The sequence below is a fragment of the Nycticebus coucang genome, chromosome 6 (genome assembly GCF_027406575.1).
Source record: "Nycticebus coucang isolate mNycCou1 chromosome 6, mNycCou1.pri, whole genome shotgun sequence".
Lineage (NCBI taxonomy): Eukaryota > Metazoa > Chordata > Mammalia > Primates > Lorisidae > Nycticebus > Nycticebus coucang.
This window is the reverse complement of record NC_069785.1, coordinates 118,338,783-118,356,405: the sequence shown is the minus strand read 5'-3', so window position 1 is coordinate 118,356,405 and position 17,623 is coordinate 118,338,783. Positions and strand designations below refer to the sequence as shown.

The 17,623-nt window shown below is 49.6% G+C and overlaps 1 protein-coding gene across 2 annotated transcripts in view; it reads left to right on the top strand.

The window, feature by feature from the left end:
- Positions 1-17,623, top strand: part of TMPRSS5 (transmembrane serine protease 5) — a 61,506-nt gene that overhangs the window by 41,935 nt on the left and 1,948 nt on the right. Inside the window, exons 1-12 of one of the 2 annotated variants that reach the window (XM_053595366.1) lie at positions 4,531-5,066; positions 7,841-7,943; positions 8,297-8,395; positions 8,982-9,104; positions 10,859-10,994; positions 11,333-11,446; positions 12,847-12,890; positions 13,370-13,532; positions 14,483-14,661; positions 15,679-15,777; positions 16,173-16,315; positions 16,590-16,742. In XM_053595366.1, coding sequence (XP_053451341.1) covers positions 7,847-7,943; positions 8,297-8,395; positions 8,982-9,104; positions 10,859-10,994; positions 11,333-11,446; positions 12,847-12,890; positions 13,370-13,532; positions 14,483-14,661; positions 15,679-15,777; positions 16,173-16,315; positions 16,590-16,742 — 1,350 coding nt within the window. In that variant the 5' untranslated portion in view covers positions 4,531-5,066; positions 7,841-7,846. Of the gene's footprint in view, positions 1-4,530; positions 5,067-7,840; positions 7,944-8,296; positions 8,396-8,981; positions 9,105-10,858; positions 10,995-11,332; positions 11,447-12,846; positions 12,891-13,369; positions 13,533-14,482; positions 14,662-15,678; positions 15,778-16,172; positions 16,316-16,589; positions 16,743-17,623 lie in introns of those variants that run through there. The other variant, XM_053595365.1, reaches the window with a different exon arrangement.

Below are 17,623 nucleotides of genomic sequence, written 5' to 3'. Positions count from 1 at the left end.
CTCCTCTTTTCTTCTGGATTCCATTTGCCTGAAAAATTGTCTTCCAACCCTTGACTCGGAGCTTTAATTTGTCCTTTGAAGCCAGGTGTTTTTCTTGCAGACAGCAAATGGATGGCTTATGTTTTTTAATCCAGTCAACCAATCTATGTCTCTTCAGTGGGGAATTCAAGCCATTAACATTTATTGAGATAATTGATAAGTGTGGTAGTATTCTATTCATCTTATTTTGTGAGAGTCCATTGCTTAGTTTTATCTTTTGCATCAGTGTGGAGGTTAGGTTCTTTCCTTTAATTTCTGAGTTCTTACTTTGCTGCTGATCCATTGTGGTGGTCAGTGTGCAGAACAGGTTGAAGTATTTCCTATGGAGCTGGTCTTGTTGTGGCGAATTTCCTCAATGTTTTTATATCCATAAATGATTTGATTTCTCCGTCAATTTTGAAGCTTAGCTTAGCAGGGTACAAAATTCTGGGCTAGAAATTGTTCTGTTTAAGTAGATTAAAGGTAGATGACCATTGTCTTCTTGCTTGGAAAGTTTCATTAGAGAAGTCTGCAGTCACTCTGATGGATTTGCCCCTGTCGGTCAACTGGCGCTTACTCCTGGCAACTTGCAGAATCTTTTCTTTTGTCTTGACTTTGGACAGGTTCATCACAATGTGTCTTGGAGAAGCTCGGTTAGAGTTGAGGTGACCTGGGGTCCGATAGTCCTCTGAAAGCAGTGTGTCAGAATCTTTGGTGATATTTGGGAAATTTTCTTTTATAATATTCTCTTGTATGGCTTCCATTCCTCTGGGGCATTCTTCTTCCCCTTCTGGAATTCCTATAACTCGTATGTTGGAACGCTTCATAAAGTCCCATAATTCTGACAGTGAACATTCTGCTTTCTCTCTCTTCTTTTCTGCCTCTTTTACTATCTGAGTTATCTCAAAAACTTTGTCTTCTACCTCTGAAATTCTTTCTTCTGCATAGTCTAACCTGTTGCTGATACTTTCCATTGCATCTTTAAGTTCCCTGATTGACTGTTTCATTTCCTTCAGCTCTGTTATATCCTTTTTATATTCTTCATATTGTTCATCTCTTATTTGATTCTGTTTTTGAATTTCCTTTTGGTTAATTTCCACTTTATTAGCAGTTTCCTTCATTGTTTCCATCATTTCTTTCATTGTTTTCAACATGTGTATTCTAAATTCCCTTTCTGTCATTCCTAACATTTCTGTATAGGTGGAATCCTCTGCAGTAGCTACCTCATGGTCCCTTGGCGGGGTTGTTCTGGACTGGTTCTTCATGTTGCCTGGAGTTTTCTGCTGATTCTTCCTCATGAGTGATTTCTTTTATCTGTTTCCTTGCCCTAATTTTCCTTTCACTTCCTCTTGCTCTTTAAGTTCTCGTGCCTGTGGACTTCCCTAGCAAGGTCCCGCGAGAAGTGTCGCGAGAGGCTCTTAAACAAGGTAGGGGTGGAGCTCCTGTAATTTCTATTTTTAATTGACATTCTCTACTTGGTAAGACATTGTTCTCATAATTTTCTCCAGTTTTTTAGACATAATTTCCTTTAGTTCTTTGAACATATATAGAATGGCTGATTTAAAGTCTTCACCTTGTAAATACAATGTCTTGGCTTTTTCTTTTTTTGTTTTTTTCATAGAGATAGAGTCTCTCTATACTGCTCTGTTGCCCAAATTGGTCTTGAACTCCTGACCTCCTGCCTTGGCCTCCCAAGGATGAGCCACCACACCCAGCCTGGGGACGGTTTTTATTTATTGCTTTTTCTTTTTTGCTCTGTGTATAGGCCTTTCTTTCTTGATGCTCATAATATCTTATTGAAAACTGTATTTAAAAAAATTTAATACAAAACAGCAACTCTGGAAATAAGATTATCTCTCTTTTTCAAGGTTTGTTTTTTCTTGCTGTTGTTTGTTTGTTCAGTGAATGATTTCAACTAATTTTGTAAAATCCGCATTCTTTGTCATGTTTGATCACGGCTTAGTGGTCAGGTTGCAGATGGTCAGGGCCTGCCTTGATGCTTGGAAACAGTAAGTTGCCCAGTTGCAGAGAGGCTCTGTGTTTATGCTGGGGCCTGCCTTCGTCACTCAGATGGAAGTGTACAACTCCACCTTAGCCCTCCTGCTTGTACACAGCCTCAAGATTGGCTAGGGGTTAGGACCTTCCTTAGGCCTTTCCTGCACATGTGCCCCTGGGCACACACACAGTCCTATACATGTATGTGGCTTTCTACATTCCCAGGTATATTTTGGAGGCTTTCAAAGCCCCTCATAGACATGTCACTCACCAGATTTCCCTTGTAAGGTTTTTGGTTTACCCATTTTTCACCCCAACTATTATCTACTGTCTCAGTCTGCTACAAAATCCAACAATTGTCTCCAGTTGTTTTCGATAAATGCTCTTAGAGAAAAAGCTGTTTACGCTGGTGCTAAGTAAAGATAAGGAGGAGGGGGAACAGATATCTTGTCCAAGGGGTTTCTAGGAACTGAACAGATGTTTGGTCCACAATAGGGGGTCTCCAAGGACTGACCAATTAGAAAGAGGCAGAGAAACCACAAAGTGGAGATATGATCAAGGCCACAAAAGGGGGTCTTTAGAGCGTGCCCATGAGTAAGGTGACAGTGTCCTGAAGTGACCTACCCTCATTAACATAGTAAAAATTGCACCTGCCCGTGCCATGACAGTTTAAAATGCCATGGCAACCCCAAGACATTGCCTTACAAGGTTAAAAATGGGGAGGACTTACCATTCTGAGAACTCTCCACCCCTTTGTATGAATAGTCCACACCAACTTAACATAGAATTAAAACCTTAATATAAAAGAGAGAATGTGATTCAATCTTAGGGTCTTCTCCACTTGTGGAGAGAGACCTGTTTCCTCTCTAACGTACTCTTCAGAGGGGATGTTCAGAGGTCTTCACTGTGCTTAATAAATCTTGGTGCTTGGATCTGTTTGGTCTGTTCATTTGTTCAGCTGACTTGGTCTCAGTCACCATTCTTTGGTACCAGGATAAAACCCAGCAACACAAACCTGACATTTGGTCATGAACCTGACACTGGCCAAGCTCCAAGTCAGGTCACATAAAGACAGCCTTGCAAAGGCTAGTCTTCCAAGAGCCCTCCAGACAGACCAAATAATAACTCTCTGGGAAGGTGGCTTTGCAGGAGCTTCAAGCCTGTTCTACCATCCCTTCTTGTAGCTGCCAGCCTACTGGTTTCCATTGAAATCGTGGGATGCTAGTTTTCAAGGCTACTGCAGAGTCGGAGTGAGAAGGATGGAATGAGAGCAAGTTAAAATGCCACCAAGGTCACTGCTCTTACAGGAATTAAGTCCTTTTTCTTGAATAAACACTTCCCAAATTGCCATAAACTTTTGATTAATTTCTACAGTTTTGAAAAAGTTGATTGTGACCATTTTTGCTCATTGTTTTTATGGAGCAGGGGATGTTCCGAGGTCTCCACTCTGCCATTTTCTTTGATGTCACCTGCAATATATTTTAAATGTCCTTCTCTGTGGCCACCTTCTCACTTCTCAAAACTCAGCCCAGATATCTCCTTCCTTGTGAAGCCTGTCTGTGTCCTCTGGGAGGAGTCAGCTACTCTGTTTTTCTATACCTCTGTGTTCATGCCTTTGCGATTTCACTTTTTTCAAATAACAATTATTTATATCTGTTCCTCTTTTTCCATTTTGCAGGTGCCCTGTCTATGACTTGTTCATCCTCCATGCCTGGGCCAGTTCCTGACACACTGTAGATATTCAGATTTGTAGTCTGAGGAGTATTGTCCCAGGAGGCTCTGAGCCTACCCCAAGATTCTCAACTCTAGCCACCCTTTCTCTCCTCCTCCTCATCTGTAATCCATGGCCAACCTCTGTCTCTTCATTGTTTTGTGTGTGGAAAGCTCTGTGATGACCATAAGCTCAAATTTGACACACAGAGTGTATAAGGAGAATAGGGAGCAGAGATTAAAATAAAGCCTCTGTGGGTAAGGTTCAGCAGCTACTATTTTCTACAGTCTATGCTAGATCTCAAGCTAAGAGCTCTCTGTTCAATATCTCATTTAATTCTAACATTAATTTTTCTGGGGAGCAGGTTAAAATTAAAAAAAGAGAAAGGTTAATTCTAACATCAAATTCTAGCATCAATCCCTCGGGGATAGGTACTATTATCCTCATTTTACAGGCAAAGCTGAGTAAGGTAAGTAGGAGAACTGGGGTTGGATGAAGGCCTGACTCTACAGCGTGTATTCTTAACTGTCCCACCCCAGGGATGTATGAAGGCCTTCCCTTCCCTGGGGGCTGTTCTGCCTCCTTGCCTAAAGAGATCAGTGTGGCTCCCAGGTGTGTTCAGCAAAACCTGGGCTTGGCTGGGTCACCCTGTGCTCTGAAACAATATAGCACAGAGGGCTCCTGTGGCCACTGGTTCCCAGAGTAGATAGGATGAAGGGGCCTTACTTTCCTGGTATAGGGGTGGCAGGTGCAGCCTTGGGGAGAGAAGTGACAAAAGTCCCTCATCATCACCCCAAAAACTCCAACATGGTGACAGCCCCAGGCTGCTAGTAAAGCCAACCCACATGGATGTAAGATATAATCCAGAGGGCTCAGAAACATTTCAGAAACATTTCAACAAGTGCTAATATCAGTGTCTGTAATACAGCCCTGTCAGCAAGAAGGGAGAATTGTGCTAGCACGCATGGGGCGCACTTTTTGGCACAAGGGGCCTGGTTGCTAAGCAATAGTAGCTGGCCTCCCCTCCTCCCTGTAACCTTTTTCTGTTTCTGAGCTTCCAGTTAACAGATGGGAGGGACTGGGGTTGCCTAGCCCAGCCTAGCCCTTGGCCCCCTTTCCTGCAACAAGGGGCCCATTCATGGGTCCTGAGCAGAGTTCATTGTCTCTCTGGCGCGTGTCTGTGTGAGTGTGTGGAGAGGGGAGACAGGGAGGGGCCATGTGTAGACTAGGAAAACCTCATCTTCCAACAAAGCTAGCTGGGCTATTTAATCAATGCTGGCCTGAGAGCAAGATGATGATTAGCTGTCCCTGAAGCTTTCCAACAGTGCCACTGACTGCTACGGTAAGGCTACGCCTCTGTGTCATCCCTGAGCGGACCTCTCTCTCTCTCTTTTTCTCTCCCCTGCCCTTGGGATTGTAGTCTGGTGGAAAGGGCCACCCGGGACAGCTCTGGAATGGGGCTGGATCCTAACAGGGGTCTTACATGTCTAAACCCCCGTTTTCTCCCCAGGGGCTGCCTTTTATCCTCCCTTGTCTCCCATAGACCTACTAAGTGCTTTGCACATAGGCCATGCTTAGCAAATCATTATAACATTGGACTCTGACTCAAAAAGAGGACCAAGGAATCTTATACCATTAAGGGCCAATTTTTTTCAGGCTACCACATGAGCTTGGACAGTTGGGTTTTGAGGTAGGTATCTGAAGTGAGGCCATTCAGTTCAGAGGCTGACTTTAAAGCCAAGTTCCCTTGATACTGAGATGAGAGGAAGGGCTGGGTATGCCCTGGAATTCTCTGTAGACTAGCCTGCCTCTCCGCCCAGACGGACGTCAGCTGAAGAAAAACCACATCCCCAGAGAAGAAACCCACACCTTACCCTCTGTTGCCATTTCTCTATTGTCTTACCGCTGCTTCACTGGCTTTCCCAAGCCCATCCTCCGGCCTTGTTGCCTGTGCCCCAGGAGTCTCATCTTTAGGCACAAGAAAAAGGGTGTGTGGTGGGATGCAAACTACGACTGTGTTTCTCCTGGGGAAGCAAGGCCTGCGGCTGCTGGGAGGGCCACTCCTCCAGGTCCCGGTCTGTGATTGGTGTAGGGATGGTAAGGTGGGACTAGTGTGCTATACTCCATGGGGAAGGTATCAGGCCAGTGTCCTACTTGCTACTGAACTGGCATGGATGCTCATGGGTCCAGTGGAATGATTTTCAGGATGATTTGGAGGTGACCCCCATGAGTGAATGTGGCAAAGGCTTCCTCCCCTAGGCAGAGAGGATCAGGAAGGCAAGTTCAGTGGAGCCTAAAGGCAAGACTGGGAGGGGTTTGGTCTGAAAAGAACATTCCACGTAACACACATACAGCACATCCAATAAGCCAACATTATGTTGGAGTCAGTGTCTCAGGCTTTTGTGATCATTGGGTACAACACTTATGTGTTGACAGGGAAAGGTGGTCTTCAGGGAAAATGGGGGTCAACTTCCATTTTAAGGGATCTAATCAACTCTTTTGAATTATAAATTTCCTTGGGGAAGGACCCATAGCTTATGGATATTCCTTATTAATATTATTATACTTGAAATTTGCATTGTGTGTTATTATTTATTAAGCCGTTTCAATCACACTGTTTTGTTGAGGCTGCCTGGCTGCCTCTCCTTCTTCAGTGCACTTTAATTGAACTCCCTCTTTGTGCCAGGGCCTGTGCTCAGCCCTAGGATGCATACACCTGTAAGAAGGAGAGAGAGGGAAGGGAATGAGTGCAATACAGGGCCACAACAGGTGCTGGACATATCAGAGGACGCCCCCTGAAAAGGCGACATCTGCACTGAGTCTCAAAGAGTCAGTGGGAGTCAGCTATGTGGGGGAGGGGACAGCAGGTGCAAAGTCCCTAAATGAGCTGAGGAACGGCTTGTTCAGCTCTGCAGGGAGTTAGGGCTGGCTGTGAGGATGGAGAGGTGAGGCTGGGAGAGGTTATGGAGAACCTCATGAGTTGAGCCACAGAGCTTTGGCTCGATCCTGAAGGCTACAGATATTCGCTGGGTACTTCACACATGGGGTTTGTGCACTCATATTTGCATTTTAGAAAGATTACTCTGGCTTTATGGCATGAAGAACAATGGAGGGCGACAATACACTAGAGGAGGGAGATTATTGAGCCATAGAGATTATTTTATAAATAGAAACATTGAAGTTTGAGTGATGGCCTGAGTGTCCAAGTTCATGCAGTCGGTAGTAGACCCAGCTTTGAAGTGTCTGGTGTTATCTTCATTACTCTTCCTCAGGACTCGTGAGCTTTCAGGCACAGACGTGACTGCCTTTGCTCTGTCCTCCCTTACCCCACCTTCCCATCTCCTGTGCCTTTTCCTAACCTCCTCTCTTCACCTGGACTCCCCAGTGCCCATGTGTGTTAGTTCAAACCCTATTCATCCACGGGGGCCTGTGTCCGAGTCTGCCTCTCTGAGGAAGCCTTCCTCTCTCCCTAGTGAGGGGTAAGCTCTTATTTTTTCGAATGATGATGGGAGTGTGGCTGAACTTTTCCTCTGCCACTTGACCTATTCTCATTTGTCGACATGACTTATCTTCAGGGCTAGACTGTGAATTCTTTGAGGTAGTTGGGGAAGGCTGGTCCACGTTGATTGATTCTGGAGTCTTTGTAGTATCCCCTTGAGCACGTGGGCTAAGTAATATCCACTGAATGAATGGGGGTGTGGGTGCGTGCGTGGCCGAGGGGCACTTCTCCTTTGGTGGGAGGGAATGTAGGGGAGGAGGATCTGTAGCCTGAAGAGGGACATTGAGGGACTTCAGCATGTGCTCTGGAGGCTCACAGGAGGCAAGATGAAGGAGTAGTTAAGAGTGTGGGCTGTAGGGTGAGCCAAATCTGACACTTTGCTCTGACACTGACTGGTTAGGTGAGAGTAAAGTGGGTGAGGTTAGGGGTTCCAGGAGAGCAGAGAGGGCCTTGGAGGGACATCTGTGGACAGACAGGGAGTCTCCAAGACGAATAAAGGCTTGCAAGTTGGCGGGAGGGAGTGGTCGAGGTTAGAGAATAGGGACTGGGAGTGGGCTGGGTCTTCCCTCAGCAGTCTCTGATGCGGGGACCCTGGGGTCTGACAACTCTTTTCCCAGAGCCTGATGCTGGATGACCGTACCCCTATGGAGGTTCAGTACACAGAGGAGGGCCCAAGACCTGGGATCTTCACAGCAGAGTTGGGAGACCAGCAGCAACCCAGTAGGCTGGACAGGGCCAGAGGGGAATGACAGGGTGGGGGCAGTGAGGGACATTCCCATGTGTAAATCTTCCTGTGTCCTCTGGATCCTCCTTGGGTTAGCCCCACCCACATGATTGATGTTGAGAGGCTGTGTCACTCTTTACCCCCAGACCTACCTTTGCTCCTTGTTTTCCATTTGGGGCATTGAGGGGGCTCTGTGGATTTCTGTGATAAGGACCCTGCCCCCTAGCCATCCCACACTGATGGAGCACAGAGCTCCATGGGTGCCTAGCCCTGGGGTGGGGCCTTGGGGTGGAGCAGGGCTGGCTGGCAGGAGCAGGGAGCCCAGACACCCCCCTGCCCTTCCCCACAGTCTCTCCAGCAGGGTGCTGGTGCTCCATGCAGCGTGGCTGTGCGGTGCTGGGAGCCCTGGGGCTGCTGGTGGGTGCAGGTGTCGGCTCATGGCTCATAGGTCAGTGCTGGGGGCCCTTCCATGGTCTGGGGAGGGACAGGTTCAGGATCTGGGGGAAGCTGGAAGGGAGAAGCAGGTGCTGTTCAGGCGTCACAGGTAAATGAGATGAGAGTCTTTTTCACCTACACCGTGTAGACACAGGGGGTGGGGGTGGGGAGGGTGGAGAACTAGACCAGGAGGATCCAGGCTCTGCTAAAGAAGAATGTTTTAGGCTTCTGGATGGGAGTGCATGGTCCAGGGAGGCCCTGGTCAGAGCTTTTCTAGAAATCTTTCCCAATGAGAAAGACACAGAGAGAAAGACAGAGAGAAGGACACACATAGAAAAAGAGAGAGAGACAGAGAGGATGGCAGAGAGAGGAAGAAAAGAGAGAGTCAAAGAGATAAAGAGAAGGACAGACAGCGCCGTGCCTGTCCTCACCATGCTATCTGGGGACCTACCCAAAGGCAGGGTGCCTGAGGAGTCCCCAGGTGGCTCCTTTTGCGTCTAGCCCAGAGGGTTTTGTTCTGCACCTTGGCCCCCTCCTTTGGGAATCTCTCCCCTTCTCCCAGTGTCTTCCTGGTGACCTCTCTTTGTCCTTCTCTGAAGTGCTGTACCTATGGCCAGCTGCCTCTCAGCCCATTTCTGGGACGTTGCAGGATGAAGAAATGCCTTTGGGCTGCTCAGAGGCCAGCGGTGAGGAAGCTCTGCTCCCTGCACTTCCCAGACCAGGTGGGCCACCCCCCAAGGCTCTGTGACACCCTCCCTAGCTCAGAGCCCCTTCACAGATGCGGGCAAGAGGGTCAACATGGAGGGCCTTCAGTTCACTGCCAACCTTCTGTCATTGAGTGAGAGTGGGGACAAAGTCTAGCCTTGCAGAGTTGATTTCTGATTTGGGGCTTTCAGCACTCCTGGGAACTGTCCTTATCTTCAGTTGGGGCTTGGCCAGGAACCCAGGCTGGTGAGAGGGAGAGAAGCTTGTCACTGGGGCAGAGTGGGCCACAACATGGGGGAAGAGGTTCCAGGTGTGTGTGGAGCCCATCTGTGGCCAGCTGGGCTGCCCAGGGGTCTGGAAACATCTCCCCTGTTATCCCCACCCCTCCAGGTGAGACTTGGGATCAGGAGCACAGTGCTGTCCAGAGGCTGGGGGTGAGCATATGTTATGGCAGTTTTGTGAGAGTATGATTAGAGTCTGTCTTTTGTTAGCCCTGTGACCTTGGGCATGTTTACTTTTTGAGTTTCCATTTCCTTCTGTATAAAATGGAAATAAAGGCCAGGTGTAGTGGCTCACACCTGTAATCCTAGCACTCTGGGAGGGTGAGGCCATTGATTTCTGGAGCTTGGGAGTTTGAGACCAGCCTGAGCAAGAGAAAAACTCCATCTCTAAAAATAGCCAGGTGCTGTAGCAGGCACCTGTAGTCCCAGCTACTTGGGAGGCTGAGGCAAGAGGATTCCTTGAGCCCAAGAGTTTGAGGCTGTCGTGAGCTATGTGATGCCATGGTATTCTACCTTGGGTGACAGAGTGAGACTCTACCTCAAAAAAAAAATAAATAAATAAAATAAAAAGTAGAATTGAAATAAAACTGTTTACTGCAAAATTATAAGGATGAAGCAAACTAATTTATAAGAAGAGCTTAGCACAGAGCTTGCATTTTAGTCTACTCAGGTTGCCGTAACAAAACCACCACAGACTGTGTGGCTGAACCACAGACATTGATTTTCTCACAGTCCTGGAGGCTAGATGTCCAAGACCAAGGTGCTGGCAAATTTCATTTCTAGAGAACACTCTCTTCCTGACTTGTAGATGGCTGCCTCCTTGCTGTGTCCTCCCAAGGGCCTTTCCTCTATTTGGTGGGCGGGGAGAGAAATGTCTGATGTCTCTCTCTCTTATAAGGATATCAGCCCTGTTGGATCTGGGCCCCACCCTTATGACCTCCTCTAACCTTAATCACCTTCTTAAAATGGCCTTGTCCCCAAATACAGTCACACTGAAGGTTGGGACATCAACATATAAATTTAGGAGGACAAAATTCAGTCTCTGACAGCCCAGAAAAAGGACATACTGAAGAAATATAACTATTATTGTCACAGAATTTCAAATCAGAAAACTCGATCTATCATGTGCTGATTCTGTGATCTTGGACAAGTACCTTAAACTTTGAGCCTTAGTTTTCCCTTTGCAGAATAGAGAGTCCACGTGGTAATGCTCATTTCACAGGGCTGCCGTGACAATGAGTGATGGAGCATGCTTAAAATTACTTGGTTAAAATACAAAACTGAAATATTCTACAAATAGGGGTTATATTTGTTCTTAGAACTCTCTTGACAGCCTGGGGAATAGGGAACCTGACATTAGGTGACCCAGACTACCATTAAGACCTCTTCAGGGTCCAGAGTCTCAAATTTAGCTCCTCCTGTCTTGCCCTGCACCATCCTCTCCTGACCCCCACTGCGGGAGGGATGACGGTGTCCTGCCATGATTTCAGTATCTTTCAGAGTAGACAGAGAGGACTTCTTGCTGGAAGTGCAAGTGAAGGCCCAGTCAGACTGGCACTTGGTCTGCCATGAAGGCTGGAGCCCTGCCGTGGGGGTGCAGATCTGCCAAAGCCTCGGGCATCTCAGGTAACAGGATCCAGGTCTGGGGAGGGAAGAGCACTGGTGGGCAGGGGAAGGGAAGTTGGGGACCTCTATCCACCCGTCACTATCAGTGTGCTCAGGAAATGGCAAGAGGTCACTTCGCCCATCATCTGGCATCTGGGCATGATGGTTCTCCAGCCTGTTTCTCTCTTTTGGGCATTGCTACTTTTCGAGGAGAGCAAGACTAGGAATGTGCAGGGCCCATTGCTACTTTTAAAATCCCAGAAGTCATCATCACAGCCTTGCTCGGCCACTATCCTGGTATAATACCTCGTGCAAATTCCTGTTGTCATTTCCTCCCCTTACTTCCTTCTTCTGCCAAGAATGACTTACTGCAAAGGAGTAGACCTGACTGACAACAAGCTAAACAGCTCCCAGCGATTTGTTCAGCTCTCTTCTAGCCTGGGAGGCTTCCTGGAGGAGATGTGGCAGCCCAGGTAGGACTTCTGAGGCGGTTAGGTGAGTGAGGTCCCTTACTTCCTGGTGGTCAGCCCAGCAACAATCTCCTGGTCATGGGAACCTGGTGGGGGAACACTGGCAGTCTAAGATAGGAGGACAAAGGGTAACATTTCCTGATAACCGATCAGGGCTCTGTTCACATGAGCCTGCCCATCACGGCTTCACTTCCGTCACTTGCCCCTTATAGGGAATCCAGTGTTGGTTCTTACTGTCACGGAATTTGAAATAGTGCTCTTATCCTCATTTTACAGGCCAGGAAACTGAGGCTTAATGAGGTTAAAGGGTCTTGTCCAAAGACACGTAATTAACAAGCAACCAAGCCAAATCTTGAAACCAGGCTCCTGTTTCCAAACCAGGCTTTCTCAACCCTGCTACACTTTAATTAGATAATAGTGATACTTCAGGAGAGAGTAGCCTGAAGAGTGTCCCAGAGAAGAGGGCTCTGGAATGGAGCAGTCCCTTCCCCCAATCCGGAGGGTGGATTTGGCGTGACTAAGGCACAAGAAGACAGTCATTGCCCCTTCCGGGGCTTCCTCAAGCTGCCCACAGCCTCCTGGGACAGATGGGTGGGCATCCCCATTACCATGTTTCAGATTTGAACTGTTCTCTCAGGCCCTCCTGTTCCAGCTCCTATCCTCTGGGTCTGTCCTTGGGCATATAGCCGGGCAGGTGGCTGGCCTTGGGGGGGAAGTTCTGGCTGGGTTCCTGCCTTAGATATAGCAGGAACAGGCAAGTGGAAGTAGGGGTGGGGCTGACTCCTTCAGGAGAGCTGGGAGGGCTGTGGGCTTGGAAAACCGGAAGAAACTAAGAGGATCCAGGCACTGGGCTGCTGGGGGCAAGAGATAGTAAAGAAAGGGAAGAGGGCTTTGGTCAAAAAGGAATTGAGGCTACGCTAACAGAGAGAAGGGGAAAGAGGAGAGCAAGACTAGGAATGTGCAGGACCCAGAGAAAGGGCTAGGACAGAGGTACACGGCGTGGAGAGCTCTGATCACTCATTCACTCCCTGGCCCATTCATTCATCCATCAAACAAGTATTTATTCAAGGCCATTCAAGGGAACAGCTGGCTTTTCCATCTAAAAATATTCTATTCATATGTTTGGGCCTTACTCAAATCTCCCCTCGAGGACTTTGAAGTCCTTCTATTGTCCTGTAGGAGACTGGGCAGAATACTGCTGCTATCTCAGGGACTGGTTGTGACAAAGAGCTTGGCTATCTGGCCGGGGCAGGAAAGAAGTGGTGTTATGCTTAAACCTGTGGCTACATGGCAGCCTTAAGAACTGTCCACCAACCACCCCCCTCCTCCATGCCCTTGGGTTTGTGTGTGTGGCCGCAGGCTGGGCCCCTGTCCAGCTATTTGCTGGCGTCCCTTTTTTTCAGGCATAACTGTACTTCTGGCCGAATTGTTTCCCTCAAGTGCTCTGGTGAGTCATGTCTTCTATCCAGGAAGGGTAGGGGGGGTGGGGAGACAGGAGTGTGGAAGAGCTCCATGGGGAGGCTCAGCTGAATAATCTTAGCAGGCGATCCTTGACCACCTGCTATCTGCCTGCCAAGCCCCTTCTTGCAGATGCCCTTTTAAGTCTCTGTCATGTCCCCCACCAGCTGGGCTGGGCTGATGCTCTCCAGACCTCACTGCCTGCCACTCTCTGCCTTGGCCTCTGATGTCACTCCCCCTTTCTTCTGGAGAGCCCCAAAGGCATAGTCCTTACTCTCTTGGCAGGCCCATAGTCTGATGTGGCAGGCAGGTGTGTAAACATCACTTGTACCTTCCTGTCCCCGCCTTAGGACCAGAAATAAGAAATGAGAGGTATCCACATTGTCTCTGGGGCTTAGCATTGGGCCACACTCCTCGAGAGCCAGGACCATGCTGACCCCCTTCTGTCTTACCCTTCTCTGTTGGCAGAGTGTGGAGCAAGGCCCCTGGCTTCCCGGATAGTTGGTGGGCAGGCCGTGGCTCCTGGGCGCTGGCCCTGGCAGGCCAGTGTGACCCTGGGCTCCCGGCACGTGTGCGGAGCCTCTGTGCTGGCACCACACTGGGTGGTGACGGCCGCACACTGCATGTACAGGCAAGTCTCTGGGGCTGCTGGGGAGGGGAGGGCCTCAGCTGCCTTTTCTATTTGGCTATTGGTATGTCCTATATGAACGGTCCATGTCCAGTTGTCTGCTTCAGGGGTCAGCTTGAAGTGGGCAAGGCTGGTTCGTGAAGTTCTCCCATGAGGTATCAAGAACAGATCTGCAGAAATAGTAGTAATAGGACAAAGATTTGTTCTGTACATTTGTCAGCTGTTAGGTTTTCAAATTACTTTCACATTCATAGCAGCCTGTGTTTCCTACTGGTTTTCACCATGGTAATTAAACCACTTTCCATGTAATTACGTGTTTAATGATGTCTTCTCCTATAGACTGGAAGCTCTGCGGAGCAGCGACTCTCAGTCTTACTATCACAGAATTCTTTTGTGGATATTTCCACTGCTGTATCCCCAGGGCTTACAGCAGTACTTGGAATATAGTAGGTGTTTAATAAATGTTATCTGGAGGAGGAATGAATGAACGATGAGTGAAGGAGCTCTTGGAGCCTCCTTGGTGGCAGCAGGACAGAGAGTGCAAACCCCATTTTACAGTGAGGAAACTGAGGCTGGGAGAGGGACCTGCCTCCCCCCATGATCACACATAGTAAGCGCAGAGACGTTTCCTTACACAAGGTCCCTCTCTATTTATTGTAAAATGTGGTGGAATTAAGTATGAAGGAGAGGGAAGTGGAAGTTGCAGATGACTCATAGCGTCACTTCTCTATCCACCAGTCCTTGAACATGTATGAAGCATCTGCTCTATGCCCAGTGTCTTTCCAGCTGCTGGGTGATTCTAGACCATGACCCTTGGGCTCTAGGAGCTTGCAGCTTGGCAATGGGGTACCCACTAATGGCTTCTCTGGCCAGCGTCCCCCACCCACCACCTCTCTTATGTTGATGTCTTCTGCCCCCTTCCTTCCTTGGCTCAGCATGGCCCCTGTGTGCAGTTACAGACTGTCCCGCCTGTCAAACTGGCGAGTGCATGCAGGGCTGGTCAGCCACAGTGCCGTCAGGCCACACCAGGGGGCTGTGGTGGAGAGGATCATCCCCCATCCCTTCTACAGCACACAGAATCATGACTATGATGTTGCTCTCTTGCGGCTTCGGACACCGCTCAACTTCTCAGGTGAGGCGCTGGCCCTGGGGTGGGCAGGCTGGGGGCTATGGTGAGAGAGGGCGGGGATTGGGTGGGAGAGGGGGCCAGTTGATTTCCAAGGTTTCCTCTGAGTTTGGTGCTGTAGTCTATTCATGTAGGCACTATGGTGACTTTTGGCATCGCCTGGACTGAACTTGTACTACCTCTTGTACAGGCTCTTTTGGGGACAAAGGTTCAAGTCTTTCCGACAGCTGGACTGCAGGACAGTATTTGCCTTGGGGTCCCAATCAGGGCTTCCCAGCTGCACCATCATTAAAGGGCTGCTCCATCCCTGTCCCCAAGCTGGTGCAAGGTCATGGCCATTTTGTGACATGTTAAATTTTATGAGATTCCTTTTATTTTTCCAATATCATTTCTTTCGGTTCTCGTAACAACCCTGACAGGTAGACAAAGCAGGTATATACAGACAGACACTTTAGTTTAGGGAGGGGAGCAACTCTCTTCGAGGTCATTGAGCAGATAGTCCTGAGCCCATGTCAGGGCTTCTCCTGCCATGGCGCCTGCCCTAGGAGGTGAGCCCAGGAAATAACATTCTTACAAGTGAATCGTGTTTATTTCATGGCATGTCTATCTATTTCCTAAAATCACGCTTGGCTCCACCTGTAGGATATCTCACACACTTTTGGAAACACCCAGGCACTAGACACCCTAGGGGAAGCCGAATGGGTCCTCATTAGAAATTGAGGGCCCACAGTCAGGAGGAATTTCCAGTTCTCCCCTGGTGCCCAGGTTGGGCGTGGGCAGCAGGTGCACCGCCCGCCCCTAGAGGGCGCCACACACACTGCAGTTGCGCGCTGACCCCTGTGAGCGTCGACTCCCACGTCCGGGGGACGTTGCGCGGCCTGTGCAGACCCCGAGGAGGCCTGGCTGGTGGAGGCTAGGATCCAGGACGGTGTGGGTGAGGAGCATCTTCCCGCCCCTGGTCCTTCGCTCAGGCTCTGCAGGGAAGGCAGCCAAGCCTGAGTGGGACCACGCGCCTCTCCACAGACACCGTGGGTGCCGTGTGCCTGCCAGCCCCGGAGCAGCATTTTCCGAGGGGCTCACAGTGCTGGGTGTCTGGCTGGGGCCACACCGACCCCAGCCATAGTGAGTCAGCTCAGGGCCCTGGGTGCAAAGGGCTGTGGTGGGGGAGGCTCCTTCCCTAGGCCGAATGGCAGTGCTGATCCCCTGTCCCTGACATCACCCTTGTCCAGGCCTGGGGGCCCCAGTCTCCCCTGCCTGGGCCTTTCTGGGGAGAACCCGGGTGAAAGTTTTCTTCAAACCCAGGCCCTTTCACTCCTGGTGGACCAGCCCCACTTCTCTTCCCACTCCTAGTCCCCAGGACCGACAGCCCCCTCCTCCTTGCTCGGGTTCCACAGCTCCCCACATCGGCACCCCCTCTTGGTTCTGTGTCTCTGGGGTCTCTGAGCACCTACCTTCGAGCCGCTCTCCTCCCTGCATCTCACTTTGTCCCGTGCGGCCTCACTCGGTGTCTCCCTCAGCCCACAGCTCGGACACGCTCCAGGACACGGTGGTGCCCCTGCTCAGCACCCAGCTCTGCAACAGCTCCTGCGTGTACAGCGGCGCCCTGACCCCCCGAATGCTGTGTGCCGGCTACCTGGACGGCAGGGCCGATGCGTGCCAGGTGCGGTCCCCGGTGGTGGGGACAGGGCCCGCCGTGGCTTTACCCCCTGGTTTGAGGTTGTCTATGGTGGTGGACATTCTCTCTGGGACAGGGGGCGACTAGGCAAGTCTGGAGCTCACATTAAGGGTTGACAGAGGGGTGAGGCCACCTGGTATTTCAGCTGGAAGCAGGAGGGGCCCGGGAAGGAGGGTTTATTCCCCATGGAGGCTTGGCGCGCTTCACCAGGAGGGACTAACTGGCTGTTTCTCTGTGTCTCCATGCTTGGGTTCCTCAGGGGGATAGCGGGGGCCCCTTGGTGTGCCCAGATGGTGACGTATGGCGCCTCGTGGGGGTGGTCAGCTGGGGTCGTGGCTGTGCAGAGCCCAATCACCCAGGTGTCTATGCTAAGGTAGCCGAGTTCCTGGACTGGATCCATGACACTGCTCAGGTGAGTGTGGGGCAGGGGCTGGGCAGGAGGTTCTAAAGGACCTGTCCCTTACACCTGGGCCGGGCAGTACTGAGGGCCCGGGAAAGGCCTGCTGGCCGCATGCTGATTTTGGGAGGATTTTTTTGCTTATCTGTGGTGTCCAATATCATGAAAATTATACACAGGCTTTTTTTTCCCCTGCTAATCATCTTTCCTTAGTGTTGTGTATTTTATGTGTGGCCCAAGACAACTCTTATTCTTTCCATGTGCAGCAGCGAAAAAGAAAAAGGTGGGATAGGGCCTAGGCTAGGGAATGTTTCCCAGAGTGGGTGAAGGAAGATGGGATGCTTGCAACATGAATTCATCACGTTTCTATCAATTTAAGCATCAGCTGGGCCATATGAGACCTGAGTTTATATCCCAGACCTGCCATTCCCTAGGTTACTTTTGGCAAGTTCCTAACCTTGGTAAGCCTCAGTTTCCTGGTGATAACCATCGTGGCTACTTTATCTGCCCTTGTGATGATTCCATGAGATAAGACCCATACAGTGTGTAGCACAGTGCCAGACTCAGAGTGAGTGTGACTTGTGTGTTTATCTATTTCTGTCACTCATCCCTGGTCTGAGGCAGTTCCTAGTGACTGCATTCCTTATACCAGGTGTCCTCAAACTTTTTAAACAGGGGGGCAATTCACTGTCCCTCAGACCTTTGGAGGGCCGGACTACAGAAAGAGGGATGGAGGGAGGGGGGTGGGGCCTTGGTGTGTGTCCCACTTTATGGGGGCAAGACATGATTGCAAGAGGGACTTTACCTAACAATTGCAATCAGTGTAACCTGGCTTATTGTACCCTCAATGAATCCCCAACAATAAAAAAAAAAAAAGAAAAACTGAACAAAACTAA